The 18587-nt window shown below is 39.7% G+C and overlaps 1 protein-coding gene across 7 annotated transcripts in view; it reads left to right on the top strand.

The window, feature by feature from the left end:
* The window catches only part of CFLAR (CASP8 and FADD like apoptosis regulator), a 70417-nt gene that overhangs the window by 15947 nt on the left and 35883 nt on the right, over positions 1-18587 (top strand). For all 7 annotated transcript variants that reach the window (XM_059928462.1, XM_059928458.1, XM_059928461.1 and 4 more), the window contains 6 exons: positions 1044-1149; positions 2718-2853; positions 3720-3805; positions 6755-6812; positions 9813-9862; positions 10548-10629. In XM_059928462.1, the coding sequence (XP_059784445.1) occupies positions 1044-1149; positions 2718-2853; positions 3720-3805; positions 6755-6812; positions 9813-9862; positions 10548-10629 (518 nt within the window). The remainder of the gene's footprint in view (positions 1-1043; positions 1150-2717; positions 2854-3719; positions 3806-6754; positions 6813-9812; positions 9863-10547; positions 10630-18587) is intronic.

The following is an 18587-nucleotide window of genomic DNA, read 5'->3' as shown; positions in this document are numbered from 1 at the left end:
AGTACTTTTTAAAACTGGGCAGCACTCTACAAATATAAGGGTTTATTATTATTGTTGCTGTTATTCTTGATCATCTTCCACCTCTCCAACCATCACGATGTCATAATCTTCTTAAAACTTTTCGGGAGGCACTGACTGGGTTTTTGTGAATAAGTCAGGGGAGTCTCTCCCTCTCTTGTTTCCTTGCTGTGGTGAATGGAGGTGGTTCCTTTGGGCCTCTGAGTAGAGAGGCCCGGGAGTGCTAGATTCATTTATTCTTCTGTTGAGTGGGCTTTATTGTGGGTTGACTTATGCCAGGTGTTTGGTAAGCACTAAAGCAAAACGAATGAAGAATCTTCCATCCTCAAGAATATTGGAGTCTAATTGGGAAAACAGGCTTCTAAGTAATGATGACAATGTTAAGGTAGTAATGACAATCATGAGGTGTCCTTGGGAACCCTGATAAAGCATAATGGTAACTCCAGCTGGAACAGAGGTGGCTAAGTCAGGAGGGGCTTTCTAGACAAGAGATATTTACAGTCACAATCCCCGGGATCTAGATGCCTTTTAACCATTGAGTTCGGGTGCAGGCCAGGATAGCCCAGGTGTTACTTTGCTTCACAATCTTGTGACTCAAAGTATTGTCCCTGGATTAGCAGCGTCAGTATCACTGGGGGTTTGTTAAACAGAGAAGACAAGATCACTTTGAATTCTATTAACGTCTTTCGTCTTAGTCATTTAGGTTCTTCATTTATTTCATTATAACTTCTGGGGGAGCTAGGGGATTCTTTGGGGAAGTTTTTATTCTCTTGTTCTTTTCATAGCAGTTGTAAAAAGAGGTACCATCTCCTATTGAAAACTGGGGAAAGGATAAATTTGCTTTTTGACTTCCCTTAAGATCTCCTCCTGGGGTGATCTAAGCTTTCTGTTTTCTTGGGGGCGCATTCAAATGGGGGCAAGAATTAGTCTTTTAACCAATTATTGGCATAGAGGAGGCCTAGGCTCTTGGTGTTCTCACTAGGACTGGTCTCTGAATTTACTAAAGAAACTTGTCTGGTTTACAGGGTGCTGTTGATGGAGATCGGTGAGGGTTTGGATAAATCTGATGTGTCCTCATTAATATTCCTCATGAGAGATTATATGGGCCGAGGCAAGATAGCCAAGGATAAGGTGAGTTTTCTTTCTTTTTCTTGGTTCATGTTCCCAAGAGCCTATCGGAAGTTGGAGGGGTGCTCTCTATGGTGTGAAGAGAAGGAAACAGGCACTTAAGCAGGGAGGACCAAGTCGGGGGTGAAGGTGGGAAGGGAGAAGAGTATGGGTTTTTTTTTTTCATAGTAACATTGATGGGAAGAAAATTGGTTCATAAATTGAGAGGCAGTAGAGTGATATCGGCTGGTGTGGCCCTGGGTGTTTCTTTCATCCTTGTATTTTATCCTTTATTTGTGTAAAATTCATAGGCCTGGCTTATATATCAGCTTCTCTCCCTGGTTTGAGATCATCTGGGAGGGTTAGGGAGTCCCTTCTGCTCATGCTGAGTAGAAACAGGAGGAAATGCCAGTCCACTCCCATCTTGCTCTCTGACTGTCATCTATTTCTCCTCAGCCAGCTCAGGATCAGTGTGGAGTCATTAGGCTGCAGGGGAGCTGGGCAGGGGAAGGTCCTTGAGACTGATGTATCCAGGGAATGGCAAAAGTACAGATTTGGGGTTGAAAGTGAGGTAAGGGTGAAGATCTCAGGGATGCTGTGATTGCTGGAAAAGTATATAAATTCCAGCTGGCCTTATATGGTACTTCTGACCTATGGACAGGCCAGGAAAAGCTCGGGTCTCTAGTATGTGACAGTATGTCCACCAAGGACCTGCTTCTGAGGACTCTGGTAAATCATTGCTTAAGAATTTCCTCATGTTCCTTAATGATTGTTGTTTCATTTCTGAAATTTGGGAATATAGGGTGACTGTATGCCCCCACCATCAAATGCAAAATGGGAAGGAAAATGAAAAAATACAACTCCTTTTTTGGTGTCCCCTAATCAACTTATTTCCCAATCATTTATGTAGATTTAATTATCGTTATTAATTTAAAAATAAAGATAGCACATTAGTAACCAAATGTTAAACAGAAAGGAAATAACACCAAAAGCAGTGCCTATTTCTGAAATATAGTTCTTTCACAATCCCTGTGGTCCAGGGTGAATGAGTAGCAAAATACCCTAACCCTGTAATTTTGCCACCTCATGTCTGCAGTGTCAGAATGAGTTGGAATTTCCAGCATTGATTTAAATATTTTAGGGACTTCAAAACTGTATCATTAGAATTTTTCTAGTAAAAACGTTTCCCCAGCTACCTTCTCACTTCCTTTTTTCAGTAAAGCCCTCAGAGTTTTTCAGTATAACACCAGCCTGGCTTTTGGGAAGAGAATGAACTTGGGAGGATTTTATTTTCAGGCCTGCTCTCTCAATCCTTCATGACACAAATGGCCCATGTATCTATCCCCAACCTAGGTACAGGTTGGCGCCCCAAAGACTTACCTCTTTTCTGAGTAAATTCCAGGAGTGTAATTTGCTCATGGCTTTGGAGGGACTATAAAACAGAGAGGTCTGGTTTAGGATCACTGAAGGTCACTGAAAGGGCTCCTCTGGTCACATTTTCTTGCTCTAATAAATTACACAGCCTGAGGTTTGCATATGAGGCCTAATAGTCAGCCCTACTGACATTTGTTTCTTGTTGGTGGTTCTCTTAGAGTTTCTTGGATCTTGTGATTGAACTGGAGAAGCTAAACCTGGTTGCTCCAGATCACTTGGATTTATTAGAAAAATGCCTAAGGAACATCCACAGAATAGACCTGAAGACAAAAATCCAGAAATACAAGCAGTCTGGTGAGCAGCATTTTGGCATCTCTGTGGCCTAAGGAAGTATCTGTGCATAGTGGGTTTCATTGGTAGAGATCCATGTGTTGGACGGGTGGATGGAACAGAACCCGAAGGTCCACAGCTCCCACCAGCCTGTGGCTAGAGATCAGAACCCTTTATATCCTCCATACCCCCTATCTGCTAACTTCATCACCCAGCACCCCTGACCACAGAGTCTTGGCCCTCTGCAAAATGCCGCCAAGCAGCTCTTAACATTCTGGTCTTCAGGAAAGAGTCTGCACCCCCATTTTCTGTACTGGCTGGTGGCGCTGTGGGCACTCAGGGCTTTTGAGTCTATGCTGAGCCCTGCTGCCTTGCTCTAGAGTTTGGCCTGACTTGGGATGATATCCTATCACTGGGGTCCCATAACTGCCCTGCATATGTCTCCAGTTGCACAAAACCTCCTCATGCAAAAGGGCATCTTTTCTGCTGAGAACCCCTCCTCCCATAAAGGGGACCAGCTCACCCTGGCCTTCTCTCTCATGGCACCCCTACCTGTTGTCTTTTAGACTCACAGTCAGCGTGGGCTCTGCTAGCAGTCTACTACCACCACAGGGCATGGCTGATACTCAGTGATCTACACACAGCCCTGCCCCCCGCCCCCCCCCCCCACAATGGCTGATTCAAGATCAAGAACAGGAGTAGCATTTTTAGTCTGTTCTTAATGACATTGATAGAAGAGTCATCTGATCTGATATTTTGAATTCAGTAAGGTGGCTGGAAGGTTTAGGGTATTTTGAAAGATCATGATTGACCCTGAACTGAGCCACTGTTGAAGATTCATTTGATGATAATTTGTAAATCTTAACTCAGAGCCTGTCTTCTGCTTGCAGCTCAAGGAGTGGAAACAAATTACGTAAATGCTCTCCAGGCATCTCTGCCAAACTTGAGTATTAAGGATCCTTCATATAACCTAAGGGTGAGTCTGGAGCAAATGTGTGGAATCCCAGCATGAAACAGTTTCAGAACTTTGATAAAAATGTACATATTCTCCCAGCATGTACTTTGCTTAATATCTGAAAAAAATTGTGACAGAAATGTGCATTTGTTTTAAAATATGTATAAATTCTTATAATTTCAAAGCTAACATGTGTTCATTGAAATAATTTGGAAAATACAGAGAAATATATATAAAGGGAAGGAAATAAATCACCTCCATGTTAACAGTTATTCCCTTCTAGTCTTTTTGTTTTCCTGTGTGTGTATCTACATATACAAACATTTTTTTCATTGTTCACTTGTTCCTTTGAAAATTTAGCTTCTTAAGTAAAAATAGGTAGGACATGCCCATGGACAAAGAATTCAAAATGTGCTAAAAGAATTTTTAAAGTATATTTCCTCTTACCCCAGTTCCTTTCCCCAGAGGCAGCTATTGGTAACCATTTTCTTCTATCCAGAGATAGTCTTTGCAAATATCATATTTAATTTGTATTTTTTTCTTCTGTACAAATGGTAGCACACTATGCCCACTTCCTGATCTGAGAATTCTTGGAAATTGTTTCACATGAATCATACGGGACTGCCTTTATTTAATCATTGTTTTTAATGATTGAACATAGTTTCACTTTCTAGATGTATCAATATGTTTAGCCTTTTCTTGTATATGTGGACTTTTAGATTATTCCCAATCTTTTGTTATAAAACAATACTTCAAAATAAATATCCTTGTATTTACCTCTCTGTGCCTTTGCTTTTCATTGAGCTTATTTTAATTATTTCAACAGAAGTGTTTTTGTTATTGAGTGATGTTACTGAGTGATTGATTTGTGACCGTAAATAATATGTAGTCACTTCTGGTTGTTGTGTTAGTCAGTGGTGCAAGGTTATCATGAGAACTGTGCTTTGGTTAATCTTTTATCTTGAGAAGTTAACCTTAGTGTAATCTCATCCTCATCCTCATTCCATATAAGGATATGTGGAATTTGTAGTCAGGACTTAGACCACAGTTTATAATCTGTGATTAAATCATAAGCACTTTCATAAAAGTATGTGATGAACATATTGACTATACCTGTAATAAAAATAGTTTTGTGGAGAATATAATCTGTAAGAGGTACCACTAAGCAATAGAATTTCAGAGCTCAGATGGATGGTAAGCATTATACTGTCCAACACCCTCATTAAATAAATAAGGACATTTAGGCCTAAGGAACATTAAGTGACTGCCCACCTCTACCTACCGCCAGACCTGGGCCAGTCCATACTCCTTTCTGTACACCATGGTGTGTTTAATAAACTACATGGTATCGTGTCATAGCTTAGATATATCTGTCATTTTTGTCAAGAATTAAATATGCTTTTCTTGTCCTTCTGAATCTCTATGATACCAAATCATGAGAGAAAACTGATTTAGGATTCAGATCCAGATTTTCTGGGCTTTCTCTGCTATTGTCTATCTAACATAAATTATACTGTCATTCTTAGTTAAAAGCCTGCCATATTTTTGTTATTCTTTCTATTTTGTTAATGCAAGTAATTGTATTCACTGTCCATATAGCCTATTAGGAACCCACATGCTCTGTGTGTAAATTTTTCTTTAAATTTGCTATATTAATCTGTGACCCTGATCATTCATTCATTTAGTTAGCAGGCACTGTGGCATATGGATTCAGTGAATTCCTCACAAGATTTGGGAACTGAATACCTGGATGTTAACTCATACAAGGCTGCAAAATAACACATGATACCAACATACTATAGAATAAAGAAGTTGTGGGAATTCCTTGGCGGTCCAGTGGTTAGGACTCCATGCTTCCACTGCAGAGGGCACGGGCTTGATCCCTGGTTGGGGAACTAAGATCCCTCAAGCCGTGCTGTGCAGCCAAAAAAAAAAGTTGTGACTCTGTAATATAATGCTTTTTATATTTATCTGCAATAAATCTAGCTTTGATTTGATGTTATATCTCTTTAATAGTATGTAAAAGAGAATGCACACCTATGTGGGGTTCCAAATTCTATCTAATATCATTATCCTCTGGCTAAGTCATTGGTTATTAGTGATAAAAGCAACTTATATGTTTTTCTTTCATTTAGATGCACAGACTTAGCTACAGACACAGCTTAATAAATAGTGTACTTCTCTCTTTTGGCTAGGATAGCTTCAGAGGAGAACTGTCATTTGAAAGCTGAGCGTATCAGATGGTTGACAGTGTGTGCTATGTGTACCTTACACAGGACCTGTCATCTGAGAAGAGAAAGGGTCTGTTCAATCTTTCATTCTCTGATTCATCCCATTCTGGCCCTCAGAAAGGGTAGCTAACTTTCAAGAACCACTCCCACATGTGGCTTGTGTGTAGCTAGGCATTATAGAAAAATAATAACTGGACATTTATTAAGCACTTCCGTGTGCTTAAAAGGCACTGTGCTGAGTGCTTTGTGTACATTTAATCTTCAAAAAAATTATAAGGTAAGTACTATTATTATCCTCATTTTGAAGATAAAGAAACAGACATATAGTTAAAGAACTTGCTCAAAGTTACATAGCTAGTAAGTGGCAGAATCCCTCTCCCACTCTTAACCATACTGTACCTTGCCTCTGTGTTAAAGATCAGGTTGAATGTCAATTGCATGTTCCAACAGCTTGTTCTAACTTGGAGCTATTGTAGCAACTCTTCCTATACCATATTCTAAATGCTAGTTGAGCATATTTACACATTCATTGTATTTTCACTTTGAATTGCTACTTTGGCTATAGAATATGGATTTATGGAGTTAATGGCTCTTGCTAGCCTTCTTTAGATAATTTAACAGTGAATGTGATATTTTTATTTTTTCTTGGGTAAGAATCCTATCGAGATATTTAAAGAGGTGTAATATAATGTCTCTGAAAAATGAACAGGGAGTGTGACCTTATTTTTTATATTTGAAGCTCCAGAATGGGAGGAGTAAAGAACACAGACTCATGATGGGACAACCTGACATTCAGAGTAAGACCAGCTTTTCTTTATATTCATTCTTTATAAATGATTGATAATTCAAGTACAGAATGTTGCATTTTTAGAGTTGCCTTTCTTTTATCTACATATTTTAATTAAGTTCTCAAAATAAAATACAGTTAAACTCTTAAAATGTATTCACTGGCATTTCTAGTTATCCATCAAATTAGCTTATTTGAATTTAAACACCTCTTACTTTATCAGCTTCATCATCTTGACTATATTTTTTAAGAGATATAACATTTATACCTGAAATAGAACTATAACCAGGTCATGTTAAACATTAATCTAGCCATGGTAATGAGCCATGTTAAACCAAATATCTAGCAGCAGGAAGAAGAAAGATTACTAAGATCTTGTTTTATAGCCCATTTAATAAATCTAGATACTGTACAGATGACATTCCCCACCCCTACAAAGAAAGGAAGAAAAAAAAAACACCTAGTCATTTCAACCATAAGATTTAAGGGATTTAAGATCCCTCTCATCACTCTTAAAACATCAGCACTTGATCCCAACATTTTCAAGAAGTGTATTTTTTGCTTGTCTTGAGTCCTCCTTGAAGTGAGGGCTGAGACTCAGTCTCTTAGTGTAGTACTTAAGAACTCCCGGAGGTGGGGCTGCATAGACAGGTAAGGAGGACTCAGTCTTCCCTGAGGAGCTTGGAATTTGTGTGCAGGGGCGATCCTGAATGTAGAGAGCAGGGCAGTGGCCTGATGGAAACCTCCTCTATATGGCAACACCTCATGACTCAGCCAACATGCTGTCTGTGTGCACCTGCAAGCCTTCTGCCCAGCTCAGCCAGATGGAGCAGCTCATGCCCAGCATTCCCTATGTAAAAGTCAGCTCTCCAGCAAAAGCTGTTGAGGAGCAAATTAATTTCTGAGGTGACAGTATGTTTCTTAAAACACTGGTGAGGTGGTGAGAATTAGCTGTTTAAAATGGGAAACCTGGTAGATTTGGATAGGAATTTAAAATAATCAGTGTTGGGCTTCCCTAGTGGCGCAGTGGTTGAGAATCTGCCTGCCAATGCAGGGGACATGGCTTCGAGCCCTGGTCTGGGAAGATCCCACATGCCGCGGAGCAACTAGGCCCGTGAGCCACAACTACTGAGCCTGCGCGTCTGGAGCCTGTGCTCCGCAACAAGAGAGGCCGCGACAGTGAGAGGCCCGCGCACCGCGATGAAGAGTGGCCCCCACTTGCCGCAACTAGAGAAAACCCTCGCACAGAAACGAAGACCCAACACAGCCAAAAATAATAATAATAAAAAAAATAATAATAATCAGTGTTTTTTCCATTGGGCTCCCTGATGGCAGGTTTATCCTTGATGGTAATTAAACAGGTGAGGTAAGTGAGGCTCGCAACAGCCCTGCAGATCCTTAGGAGAGCTAGTTGCCTGCTTTTGCCTGGATGTGGTTCATTTGCTAGTAAAAGAGAAAAGCATCCTGATAACTTGACCCTAATCTAATAGAAGTTTAAAATAATCAAACCAAGTATTCATATTATTTTGGACTTCCAAATAGATTTCAATTGGATGATGATGATAATAACTACAATTTATTAAGCACTCTTAGTAAGTGCTAAGTGCCCTGAACTGAGATGGACATATTACTATATTATTTTGTGTGTTTTTTTAATTCTGTTAAGCCATGATTGCTGAAATACAAAAAGATAAAGTGAAATTTCCTCTTAATTCTGAGTATCAGACATAACCACTATTAATGTTTGATCTGTGTACCTCTAGTAAGTACATGTAGGTATACGCACACAAACACATGTAAAATTTTTAAGTACGTTGGCTCCTTATTATAATATTATTCAGTAATCTATTTTTCACTTAATACATCCTGCATATCTTTTCATGTCAAATACATAAAGATTTCTCGTATCCTTTTTAACATTGTGTAGTATTCCATCGTAGGTATCATAATTTATTTAACCAGTTTCGTGTTGGTAGGCTTTTAGTTTCTTTCTAGCTTAGGGCCATTACAAACAGTCCTTCAGTACATCTCCTTGACATTTTTGCACACGCGCTCTATTATTTCCTTAGGATAAACTTCTAGAAGCAGAATGTTGGTTTAAAGGGTATTGCTAATTGTCCTTTAAAAAGACTGTTTCAACTTATACAGCATTACCATTTGAAAGTGCTCATTTCCCCCAAACCTTACCAAATATTGGCATTTTCTTTGCCTGTCTTTAGACATTATTTCTCATTTTTGCAGCAGTCATAAATTAGATGCTCATCTCTGAGATTAAAAAACAAAACAAGACAAAACAAAACCCAACACACCCTGAGACTTCAGAAACTTGCCCAAGATCACAGGACTTGTTAGTGATGGTGCTAGGGTTTCAGCCAGCCCTTTATGGCTTCAAAACTGGTGGTTTTTCCACCTCCCTGGGACTAGTAAAGTCATTTTTTATCTACAGAGGTTGCTCTAGGTTCATCTATATTTGCTAAGCCCACTGTCCCCTATCTTACCATTGACATTTTATTTTATGATCTCCCAATATCACTGGACTAAGAAAACATGGCCATCTGTTCTATAAGTGGCAAACCCACAAAAGCTTTCCCTTCTCTGTGTCTCTAAGGTTGTTCCCTTGAGGCATTGTGCACAATTTCAGCACATGCAGTAAAGCTATTGATATTGTTGGGTGGTTAATTTATTAAATTCTCCCTATCAGGTTAAAACCTCACCAGTCACTGGGTCCTTACCTGGAGAAGGGCAAGGGAGAGCCTTCTTATACTTCTATTTAAGCAGTTTTTCTACATAACCCCTGTTTAGCATGGGGACTTGTGTTTTCTTATCAGTTAGGTTTTTCAGTGTGAGATTAGAAGCTTGGGGCTGAGTATAGCTGGGGAAAGAAAAGACAGTAGGCGGAAGAAAATAGGGAAAGAAAAATGGTGTGACATAAAGAAACGCAGCCTGCAGGAACTAGGATTAGGGCTAATTCTCCTTCAGCTTTGTAAATGATTTCTCTCTCATCCCCCAGGAGAACCAGTGAAGACATCCATTCAGGAATCAGAAGCATTTTTACCTCAGGTACAGAATAAATGATCTGATTTAGTATTGTATTGCAAGCACAGTATCTGTGGAGAACACTGATGGCTTTAAAAATATCTGTCCATTAAGAATTCTTTGTAACAATAGGATGCTGAGGGTGTGCTATTCTGAGAACTCTTCTGTTCTAAAGGGGAGCCTTGGATGTAGCAAAGAGAAAGATGTTCAAGTGGATTGCATTAGTGAACTTTGGAATGCAGGAAAATTCCAAAGTGGCATTTCTCTTCTCAGCTGAGTGATTGCTGAATATATAAGTAAGCAGTGACACTGAACCTTGACTTGGTCTGACTTTTTCTATGCTGATACCTCTTCTCCATAATAGAAAGGCCTCCTTTTGTATTGGTTTGGAAAGATATCACTTGCACAATCTCAGGTTACTGTGGAAACATATGACCCATCTTTTCTCTGTGTTTTAAATTATCTTTATCCCACAAAGCTACGACATGCGTAAAGAGACTGCAATTTTTATTAAAATTAAATAGAAACTGAAGTAGCTTGTTGATATTGAAGGGAAATGTCAGCCGTGATGACTTCAGCCTGTGTCTATTGAGTGACTCACCTGCCAAAAGGAAATTTAAGGAAATCCAAAAGAAAAGATCATATGGGTGGAACCTTGAGGAAAAGAACAATGTTTAGGGTCTTTAACAATCCCTGCTTTCCTTTCCAGCACGTACTGGAAGAGAGATATAAGATGCAGAGCAAGCCCCTGGGCATCTGCCTGATAATTGATTGCATTGGCAATGACACAGGTAGGTGTGAATTTTCCAGATGAACTGATGCTCCCACAGTGAGATCACGGCACACACAAGCTGTATTCAGCGAGTGATCCACACTAGCTGCTGTAACAAACCGATGCCAAAATGTGGTTTCACACATGAAGGGTAGTTTCTCACTCATGTTGCAGTCTGGTGTGGGTGGTACTGTAGTGCTTTGTTGCATGTGCTCATCATCGGAGGGCTTGGAGTTTTCCTCAGGATCCTCTATATCTGGCTGGTGGATGAAGGAAGCGAGTGGAAGTTCTCACAAGAGACTTTAGGGACAGGCCTGAAAGTGACATGAATCATTTCCACCCTCATTCCTTTGGTTAGAACTCATGTGCCCCATCCAACCACAGTAGACAAGTTGTGTGTCAGGAGGAAAATGAAAGGAGGTTGGGGGAACACATAGCGTTGTCTCTGGCACAAAGGCAAACTTTGTGAAAGTTGGTGAGCTTCAGTCTTGTCTTTCCATGCTGGCTGCTGTGGCAGGGAGGAGTCCTGGGATCCAAAGGGGGGTTTAAAATGGAAAGTGTTCTGGGCTTCAGTATTATCAGATACCCCATCATTTCACCTAGATAGACTCTGAAAGCTTTTCTGGGGAACATTAAAAATAGGATAAATTTGTGTTCCCTTAGAGGCAATGTGTCCCTTAGTTCTGTCACCCTGGACTTTGGTTATTGGCCTGAGTGTGTACTACCTGTGTGTCATCTTTCTTTGGATCTGAATCGATTCTTTTGCTCAGTTGTTGGATGTCTGACTCGAACTGAATTAGTCACTGATGGTGCATCAAAAGAGAACAATAAGAGCCTAGATAAGTACAATAACATTTGGTTTAATTATTTATCTCTTTCTTTTTAAAAAAAAAATTAATTTATTTATTTTAAATAAATTTATTTGTTTATTTTTGGCTGCGTTGGGTCTTCGTTGCTGCACGCAGGCTTTCTCTAGTTGCGGCGAGCGGTGGCTACTCTTTGTTGCGGTGCGTGGGCTTCTCATTGCGGTGGCTTCTCTTGTTGCGGAGCACGGGCTCTAGGAGCACAGGCTTCAGTAGTTGTGGCTCGCGGGTTCTAGAGCGCAGGCTCAGTAGCTGTGGCGCACGGGCCCAATTGCTCTGCGGCATGTGGGATCCTCCAGGACCAGGGCTTGAACCCATGCCCCCCGGCACTGGCAGGCGGATTCTCAACCGAGGCGCCACAAGGGAAATCCCTATCTCTTTCTTGAAAGGATTGCTCGTTCTATTTCCACAGTTGTCCAGCTTCTCAACATTCTCTTAGAATGAGTCAGAACTGTCTTCTAGGCTCACTTAGAATGTTACCATGGTGAGTTTTATGGGACGAGAATCCAAGAGAAGATCAAATTAGGAAATATTAGGCTGAATTTCCCAGGATTTTGGGTATGATCTCACTTTCTCATGGCCTATATTTGGTTGGATGTGAGAAATGCTATCTCCTGAGCTATAGATGTGTCCTTTATTTATTTATTTAATTTTATTTTTCTTAAATTGAGGTGTGGTTGATGTACAAGATGTGTTCTTTCTGTTTTAGCCATTAGTATTCACAAAAGAATGAGAAAATATTTTCTCAGTGAGTAACTTCCTGCTTTAAAAGAGATTGTGTAATTGTCCTCCTCTTTTGGTTGTAATCAGTTCTGCTTCATGCGTTAGCAGGAAGTTCCCAACTGGACTTGGTGCAGGATGTGTATCTGTTGTATGAGGGGAATCACAAAGATAAAGCCATGACTTGTGAATTTGTGGCTATAATCCACTGTCTGCTTCCCTTGCTGAGTTAGAGGCATCTTTTAGGCAGGGACTGAGTGTATATTTGTATTTTTCTGTGTTATAAGATTGTGATCAGAGTTGAGCCCTGGAATACGACTGTGTGGGTTTGAATCATGGCTCTGCCATGGCCTAGCGTGTTACCTGTGGCAGTCTTTCTAGCCTCTCTGTAGCTCAGTTTTTCTTCTGTAAAATGAGTTAATAACAGGACCCACCTCATAGGGAGGTTGGGAGGAGTGAGTGAGTCCTACCTGTAAAGAACTTAGGGCAGTGCCTGACACACACACTGTAAGCACGTACTAAATGCCAGTTAATGTTATTTGTACATTTTGTTTGTTTAATTTTAGTTGCAAACCACTGAGCTAGAACTTGCCATGGCTTTGTGCTTGGTACGTGGAGCCTGACCCAGACAAGTGAGAGACCAGAGAACTGGGGTCCTGAGGCCTGTTCTGGGCTTATAGGGGAGTGGGGCAGGTCCCCATAGCCTGGGGCTAACTGGAATAGAAGGGGTAACCCCAAGAGGGGGTAACTTCTGGGGACATACGCAGGTGGATAGCTGGGGAGACTATTCCTACTAGTCATGGTATGAGCGGGCCTGACAGAGAAAGAGAATCTGAACACAAATGCCAGGGGGAGGGAGGGCAGAGAGTGGCAAGGCCTGATGGGAGAGAAAAATGGAAAGGAGCGTAGAATCAGAATCTCTAGGAGCTGGAGCAGGGGCATCTTTAATGAGGTAAGAACAGGTGTTGGCCTGAGGTGCATTTGTACGTCTGCTTCCTTGACTCAAGCTCTCCCTGCCTCTGGGAACAATACAAATAACTGGGCTTGAGGCCACATCTACAACGCCCTTGGGCTCAGGTGGCTAACTGACAGGTAAAGAAACCAGATAGCACGCTCTTACTTCTGTTGTGCTGTGGCTTTTATCAGCTGACGGGTCCTGAATCCATTTATACACCCAGCTGAGACTCAGAACGGCAGGAGAGTATTAATTAACGTGAAATGGAAGACACAGTTTCTTCTCACACTCCTGCTCTAGGCCTCCAGCACTTCATTTTCCAATTCCCCTCCCAGCGATTTTTCTCTGAGGACTCCGGGCTGGGAATCCTGCTTGGATTGACAGTAGTCTTAATTATGTGCAACACTTTTCATTTCTTCATTTCCTAACAGCCCAGTTCGTCTAGATGATTCTGTGGGGTTTCCTTTGTCTCTTCCCTAGTTAACTTTCTCACTTGGTTAACGCTGAACATTTCGGAGGAGTGCAGGAGTCTGGCAATAAACATTATTACAGGGCTTCCCTGGTGGCGCAGTGGTTGATAATCTGCCTGCTAATGCAGGGGACATGGGTTCAAGCCCTGGTCCGGGAAGATCCCACGTGCCGCGGAGCAACTAGGCCCGTGAGCCACAACTACTGAGCCTGAGTATCTGGAGCCTGTGCTCCGCAACAAGAGAGGCCGCGATAGTGAGAGGCCCATGCACCGCGATGAAGAGTGACCCCCGCTTGCCGCAACTAGAGAAAGCCCTCGCACAGAAACAAAGACCCAACACAGCCAAAAATAAATAAATAAATTAAAAAAAAAGAAACTGCTTTCTTCTTAAAAAAAAAACCCAAAAAACATTATTACTAGAAACGAGGGCTCTCACTTCCTGTAATAAATCTCTTATACATATCACTGTATTATCTTATTGGTTCTTTTCTCTGGAGAACCCTGACTAATACAAGTTTTTGCGTGGACATATATTTTCAATTCTCCTGAGTGGCATTGCTGGTAAATACCGCACCCCTCACCACCTTTTTTTAAAACTGTCTCAAATTCTCTTCCTCTTCATAGCTTCTTGCTCAGGGCCATTTCAGCAGCCCACTAATTGTTCTCTCTTCCTAAGGATCTAACTCTGTCAAACCCATAAAAAAAAAAAAAAAGAAAGAAACTAACAATAATATGATAAGACTAACTTGAGGGTGGTAGTGATCAGGGTGTAAATTTTTTTTTTTTTTTTTTTTTGCTGTGTTGGGTCTTCGTTGCGTGTGGGCTTTCTCTAGTTGTGGTGAGTGGGGGCTACTCTTCGTTGCGGCGTGTGGGCGTTTTTTTTTTTTTTTTTTTTAGAAATTTCATGTAATGTCTGAAACATTTATATTAACATATTTCCATACAAATAACCCAATGAAAGTTTAGTATTAGTTGTTTTGTTTGTTTTTTTATACTGCAGGTTCTTATTAGGCATCAATTTTATACACATCAGTGTATACATGTCAATCCCAATCGCCCAATTCAGCACACCACCATCCCCACCCCACCGCAGTTTTCCCCCCCTTGGTGTCCATATGTCCATTCTCTACATCTGTGTCTCAACTTCTGCCCTGCAAACTGGCTCATCTGTACCATTTTTCTAGGTTCCACATACATGCATTAATATACGATATTTGTTTTTCTCTTTCTGACTTACTTCACTCTGTATGACAGTCTCTAGATCCATCCACGTCTCAACAAATGACTCAATTTCGTTCCTTTTTATGGCTGAGTAATATTCCATTGTATGTATGTACCACAACTTCTTTATCCATTCGTCTGTCGATGGGCATTTAGGTTGCTTCCATGACCTGGCTATTGTAAATAGTGCTGCAATGAACATTCGGGTACATGTGTCTTTTTGAATTACGGTTTTCTCTGGGTATATGCCCAGTAGTGGGATTGCTGGGTCATATGGTAATTCTATTTTTAGTTTTTTAAGGAACCTCCATATTGTTCTCCATAGTGGCTGTATCAATTTACATTCCCACCAACAGTGCAAGAGGTTTCCCTTTTCTCCACACCCTCTCCAGCATTTGTTGTTTGTAGATTTTCTGATGATGCCCATTCTAACAGGAGTGAGGTGATACCTCATTGTAGTTTTGATTTGCATTTCCCTAATAATTAGTGATGTTGAGCATCTTTTCATGTGCTTCGTGGCCGTCTGTATGTCTTCTTTGGAGAAATGTCTATTTAGGTCTTCTGCCCATTTTTGGATTGGGGTGTTTGTTTCTTTAATATTGAGCTGAATGAGCTGTTTATATATTTTGGAGATTAATCCTTTGTCCATTGATTCATTTGCAAATATTTTCTCCCATTCTGAGGGTTGTCTTTTCGTCTTGTTTATGGTTTCCTTTGCTGTGCAAAAGCTTTGAAGTTTCATTAGGTCCCACTTGTTTATTTTTGTTTTTATTTCCATTACTCTAGGAGGTGGATCAAAAAAGATCTTGCTGTGATTTATGTCAGAGTGTTCTTCCTATGTTTTCCTCTAAGAGTTTTATAGTGTCCAGTCTTATATTTAGGTCTCTAATCCATTTTGAGTTTATTTATTTATTTATTTTTTTTCACACACACACACTGTATTTTATTTTTACAAGAGATAAATAGACTGACACCAAGCATTGTACATGGATGACCACAACAAAAGCAACACTGATTGCAATTACCAAACATGAAACACACTCATACTATGTCATAATATTGACATTCAGTCCAGTAATCCTCCACTGTAACAGCTCCTTTACTTTGCAGTGAAAATTGATTTGTATATTCTTTGCCTCTCAGTCCTTGTGGGATTTTTTTTTTTTTAAATTCAGACAGAAAGTCACACAAATTATACTCATCCTCATCAGTTCACTCAGTCCCATGTAATTAATTTTTTTTTTCATCTTCATCTTTTGTTAGTACTTTTATGAGTTCATCAGTTTTTCATTAGAGTTCTGAAAATGCTTATTCATTCAGTTCAGCAGTACAGTCAGTTACCAGAAACCTGTACTTGTCAGAGTCTTTTCCATGAATTTCTTGAAGATGAAACCCTTTTATAGGAACATATTTGCAAAATCATCAGAGTACACCCAGAACTGTCTGTAAATGACAAAAGACTTAAAAATGACCACGGTTAAAGATTTGATGAAAGTTCATAATAATGCAGTTGATAAGAAAATTAGTTATTTCTGAGATATACATTTTAAAGTAATAACTAGGATTATTACTTATAACATTATACCAGAACATATAAGATTTTTAGAAATTTCATGCAATGTCTGAAACATTTATATTAACATATTTCCATACAAATACAAATATAAGATTTTTAGAAATTTCATGTAATGTCTGAAACATTTATATTAACGTATTTCCATACAAATAACCCAATGAAAGTTTAGTATTAGTTGTTTTGTTTGTTTTTTTATACTGCAGGTTCTTATTAGGCATCAATTTTATACACATCAGTGTATACATGTCGATCCCAATCGCCCAATTCAGCACACCACCATCCCCACCTCACCGCAGTTTTCCCCCCTTGGTGTCCATATGTCCATTCTCTACATCTGTGTCTCAACTTCTGCCCTGCAAACTGGCTCATCTGTACCATTTTTCTAGGTTCCACATACATGCATTAATATACGATATTTGTTTTTCTCTTTCTGACTTACTTCACTCTGTATGACAGTCTCTAGATCCATCCACGTCTCAACAAATGACTCAATTTCGTTCCTTTTTATGGCTGAGTAATATTCCATTGTATATATGTACCACAACTTCTTTATCCATTCGTCTGTTGATGGGCATTTAGGTTGTTTCCATGACCTGGCTATTGTAAATAGTGCTGCAATGAACATTCGGGTGCATGTGTCTTTTTGAATTACGGTTTTCTCTGGGTATATGCCCAGTAGTGGGATTGCTGGGTCATATGGTAATTCTATTTTTAGTTTTTTAAGGAACCTCCATATTGTTCTCCATAGTGGCTGTATCAATTTACATTCCCACCAACAGTGCAAGAGGGTTCCCTTTTCTCCACACCCTCTCCAGCATTTGTTGTTTGTAGATTTTCTGATGATGCCCATTCTAACAGGAGTGAGGTGATACCTCATTGTAGTTTTGATTTGCATTTCCCTAATAATTAGTGATGTTGAGCATCTTTTCATGTGCTTCGTGGCCGTCTGTATGTCTTCTTTGGAGAAATGTCTATTTAGGTCTTCTGCCCATTTTTGGATTGGGGTGTTTGTTTCTTTGATATTGAGCTGAATGAGCTGTTTATATATTTTGGAGATTAATCCTTTGTCCGTTGATTCATTTGCAAATATTTTCTCCCATTCTGAGGGTTGTCTTTTCGTCTTGTTTATTGTTTCCTTTGCTGTGCAAAAGCTTTGAAGTTTCATTAGGTCCCACTTGTTTATTTTTGTTTTTATTTCCATTACTCTAGGAGGTGGATCAAAAAAGATCTTGCTGTGATTTATGTCAAAGAGTGTTCTTCCTATGTTTTCCTCTAAGAGTTTTATAGTGTCCAGTCTTATATTTAGGTCTCTAATCCATTTTGAGTTTATTTTTGTGTATGGTGTTAGGGAGTATTCTAATTTCATTCTTTTACATGTAGCTGTCCAGTTTTCCCAGCACCACTTATTGAAGAGACTGTCTTTTCTCCATTGTATATCTTTGCCTCCTTTGTCATAGATTAGTTGACCATAGGTGCGTGGGTTAATCTCTGGGCTTTCTATCTTGTTCCATTGATCTATGTTTCTGTTTTTGTGCCAGTACCATATTGTCTTGATTACTGTAGCTTTGTAGTATAGTCGGAAGTCAGGGAGTCTGATTCCTCCAGCTCCATTTTTTTGCCTCAAGACTGCTTTGGCTATTCGGGGTCTTTTGTGTCTCCATACAAATTTTAAGATGATTTGTTCTAGCTCCGTAAAAAATGCCATTGGTAATTTGATAGGGATTGCATTGAATCTGTAGATTGCTTTGGGTAGTATACTCATTTTCACAGTGTTGATTCTTCCAATCCAAGAACATGGTATATCTCTCCATCTGTTGGTATCATCTTTAATTTCTTTCATCAGTGTCTTATAGTTTTCTGCATACAGGTCTTTTGTCTCCCTAGGTAGGTTTATTCCTAGGTATTTTATTCTTTTTGTTGCAATGGTAAATGGGAGTGTTTCCATAATTTCTCTTTCAGATTTTTCATCCTTAGTGTATAGGAATGCAAGAGATTTCTGTGCATTAATTTTGTATCCTGCAACTTTACCATATTCATTAATTAGCTGTAGCAGTTTTCTGGTGGCAGTTTTAGGATTCTCTATGTATAGTATCATGTCATCCGCAAACAGTGACAGTTTTACTTCTTCTTTTCCAATTTGTATTCCTTTTATTTCTTTTTCTTCTCTGATTGC

The sequence above is a fragment of the Balaenoptera ricei genome, chromosome 7 (genome assembly GCF_028023285.1).
Source record: "Balaenoptera ricei isolate mBalRic1 chromosome 7, mBalRic1.hap2, whole genome shotgun sequence".
Classification (NCBI taxonomy): Eukaryota; Metazoa; Chordata; class Mammalia; order Artiodactyla; family Balaenopteridae; genus Balaenoptera; species Balaenoptera ricei.
Note: the sequence above shows the minus strand (reverse complement) of the source record. Positions and strands in the feature narration are given on the sequence as shown.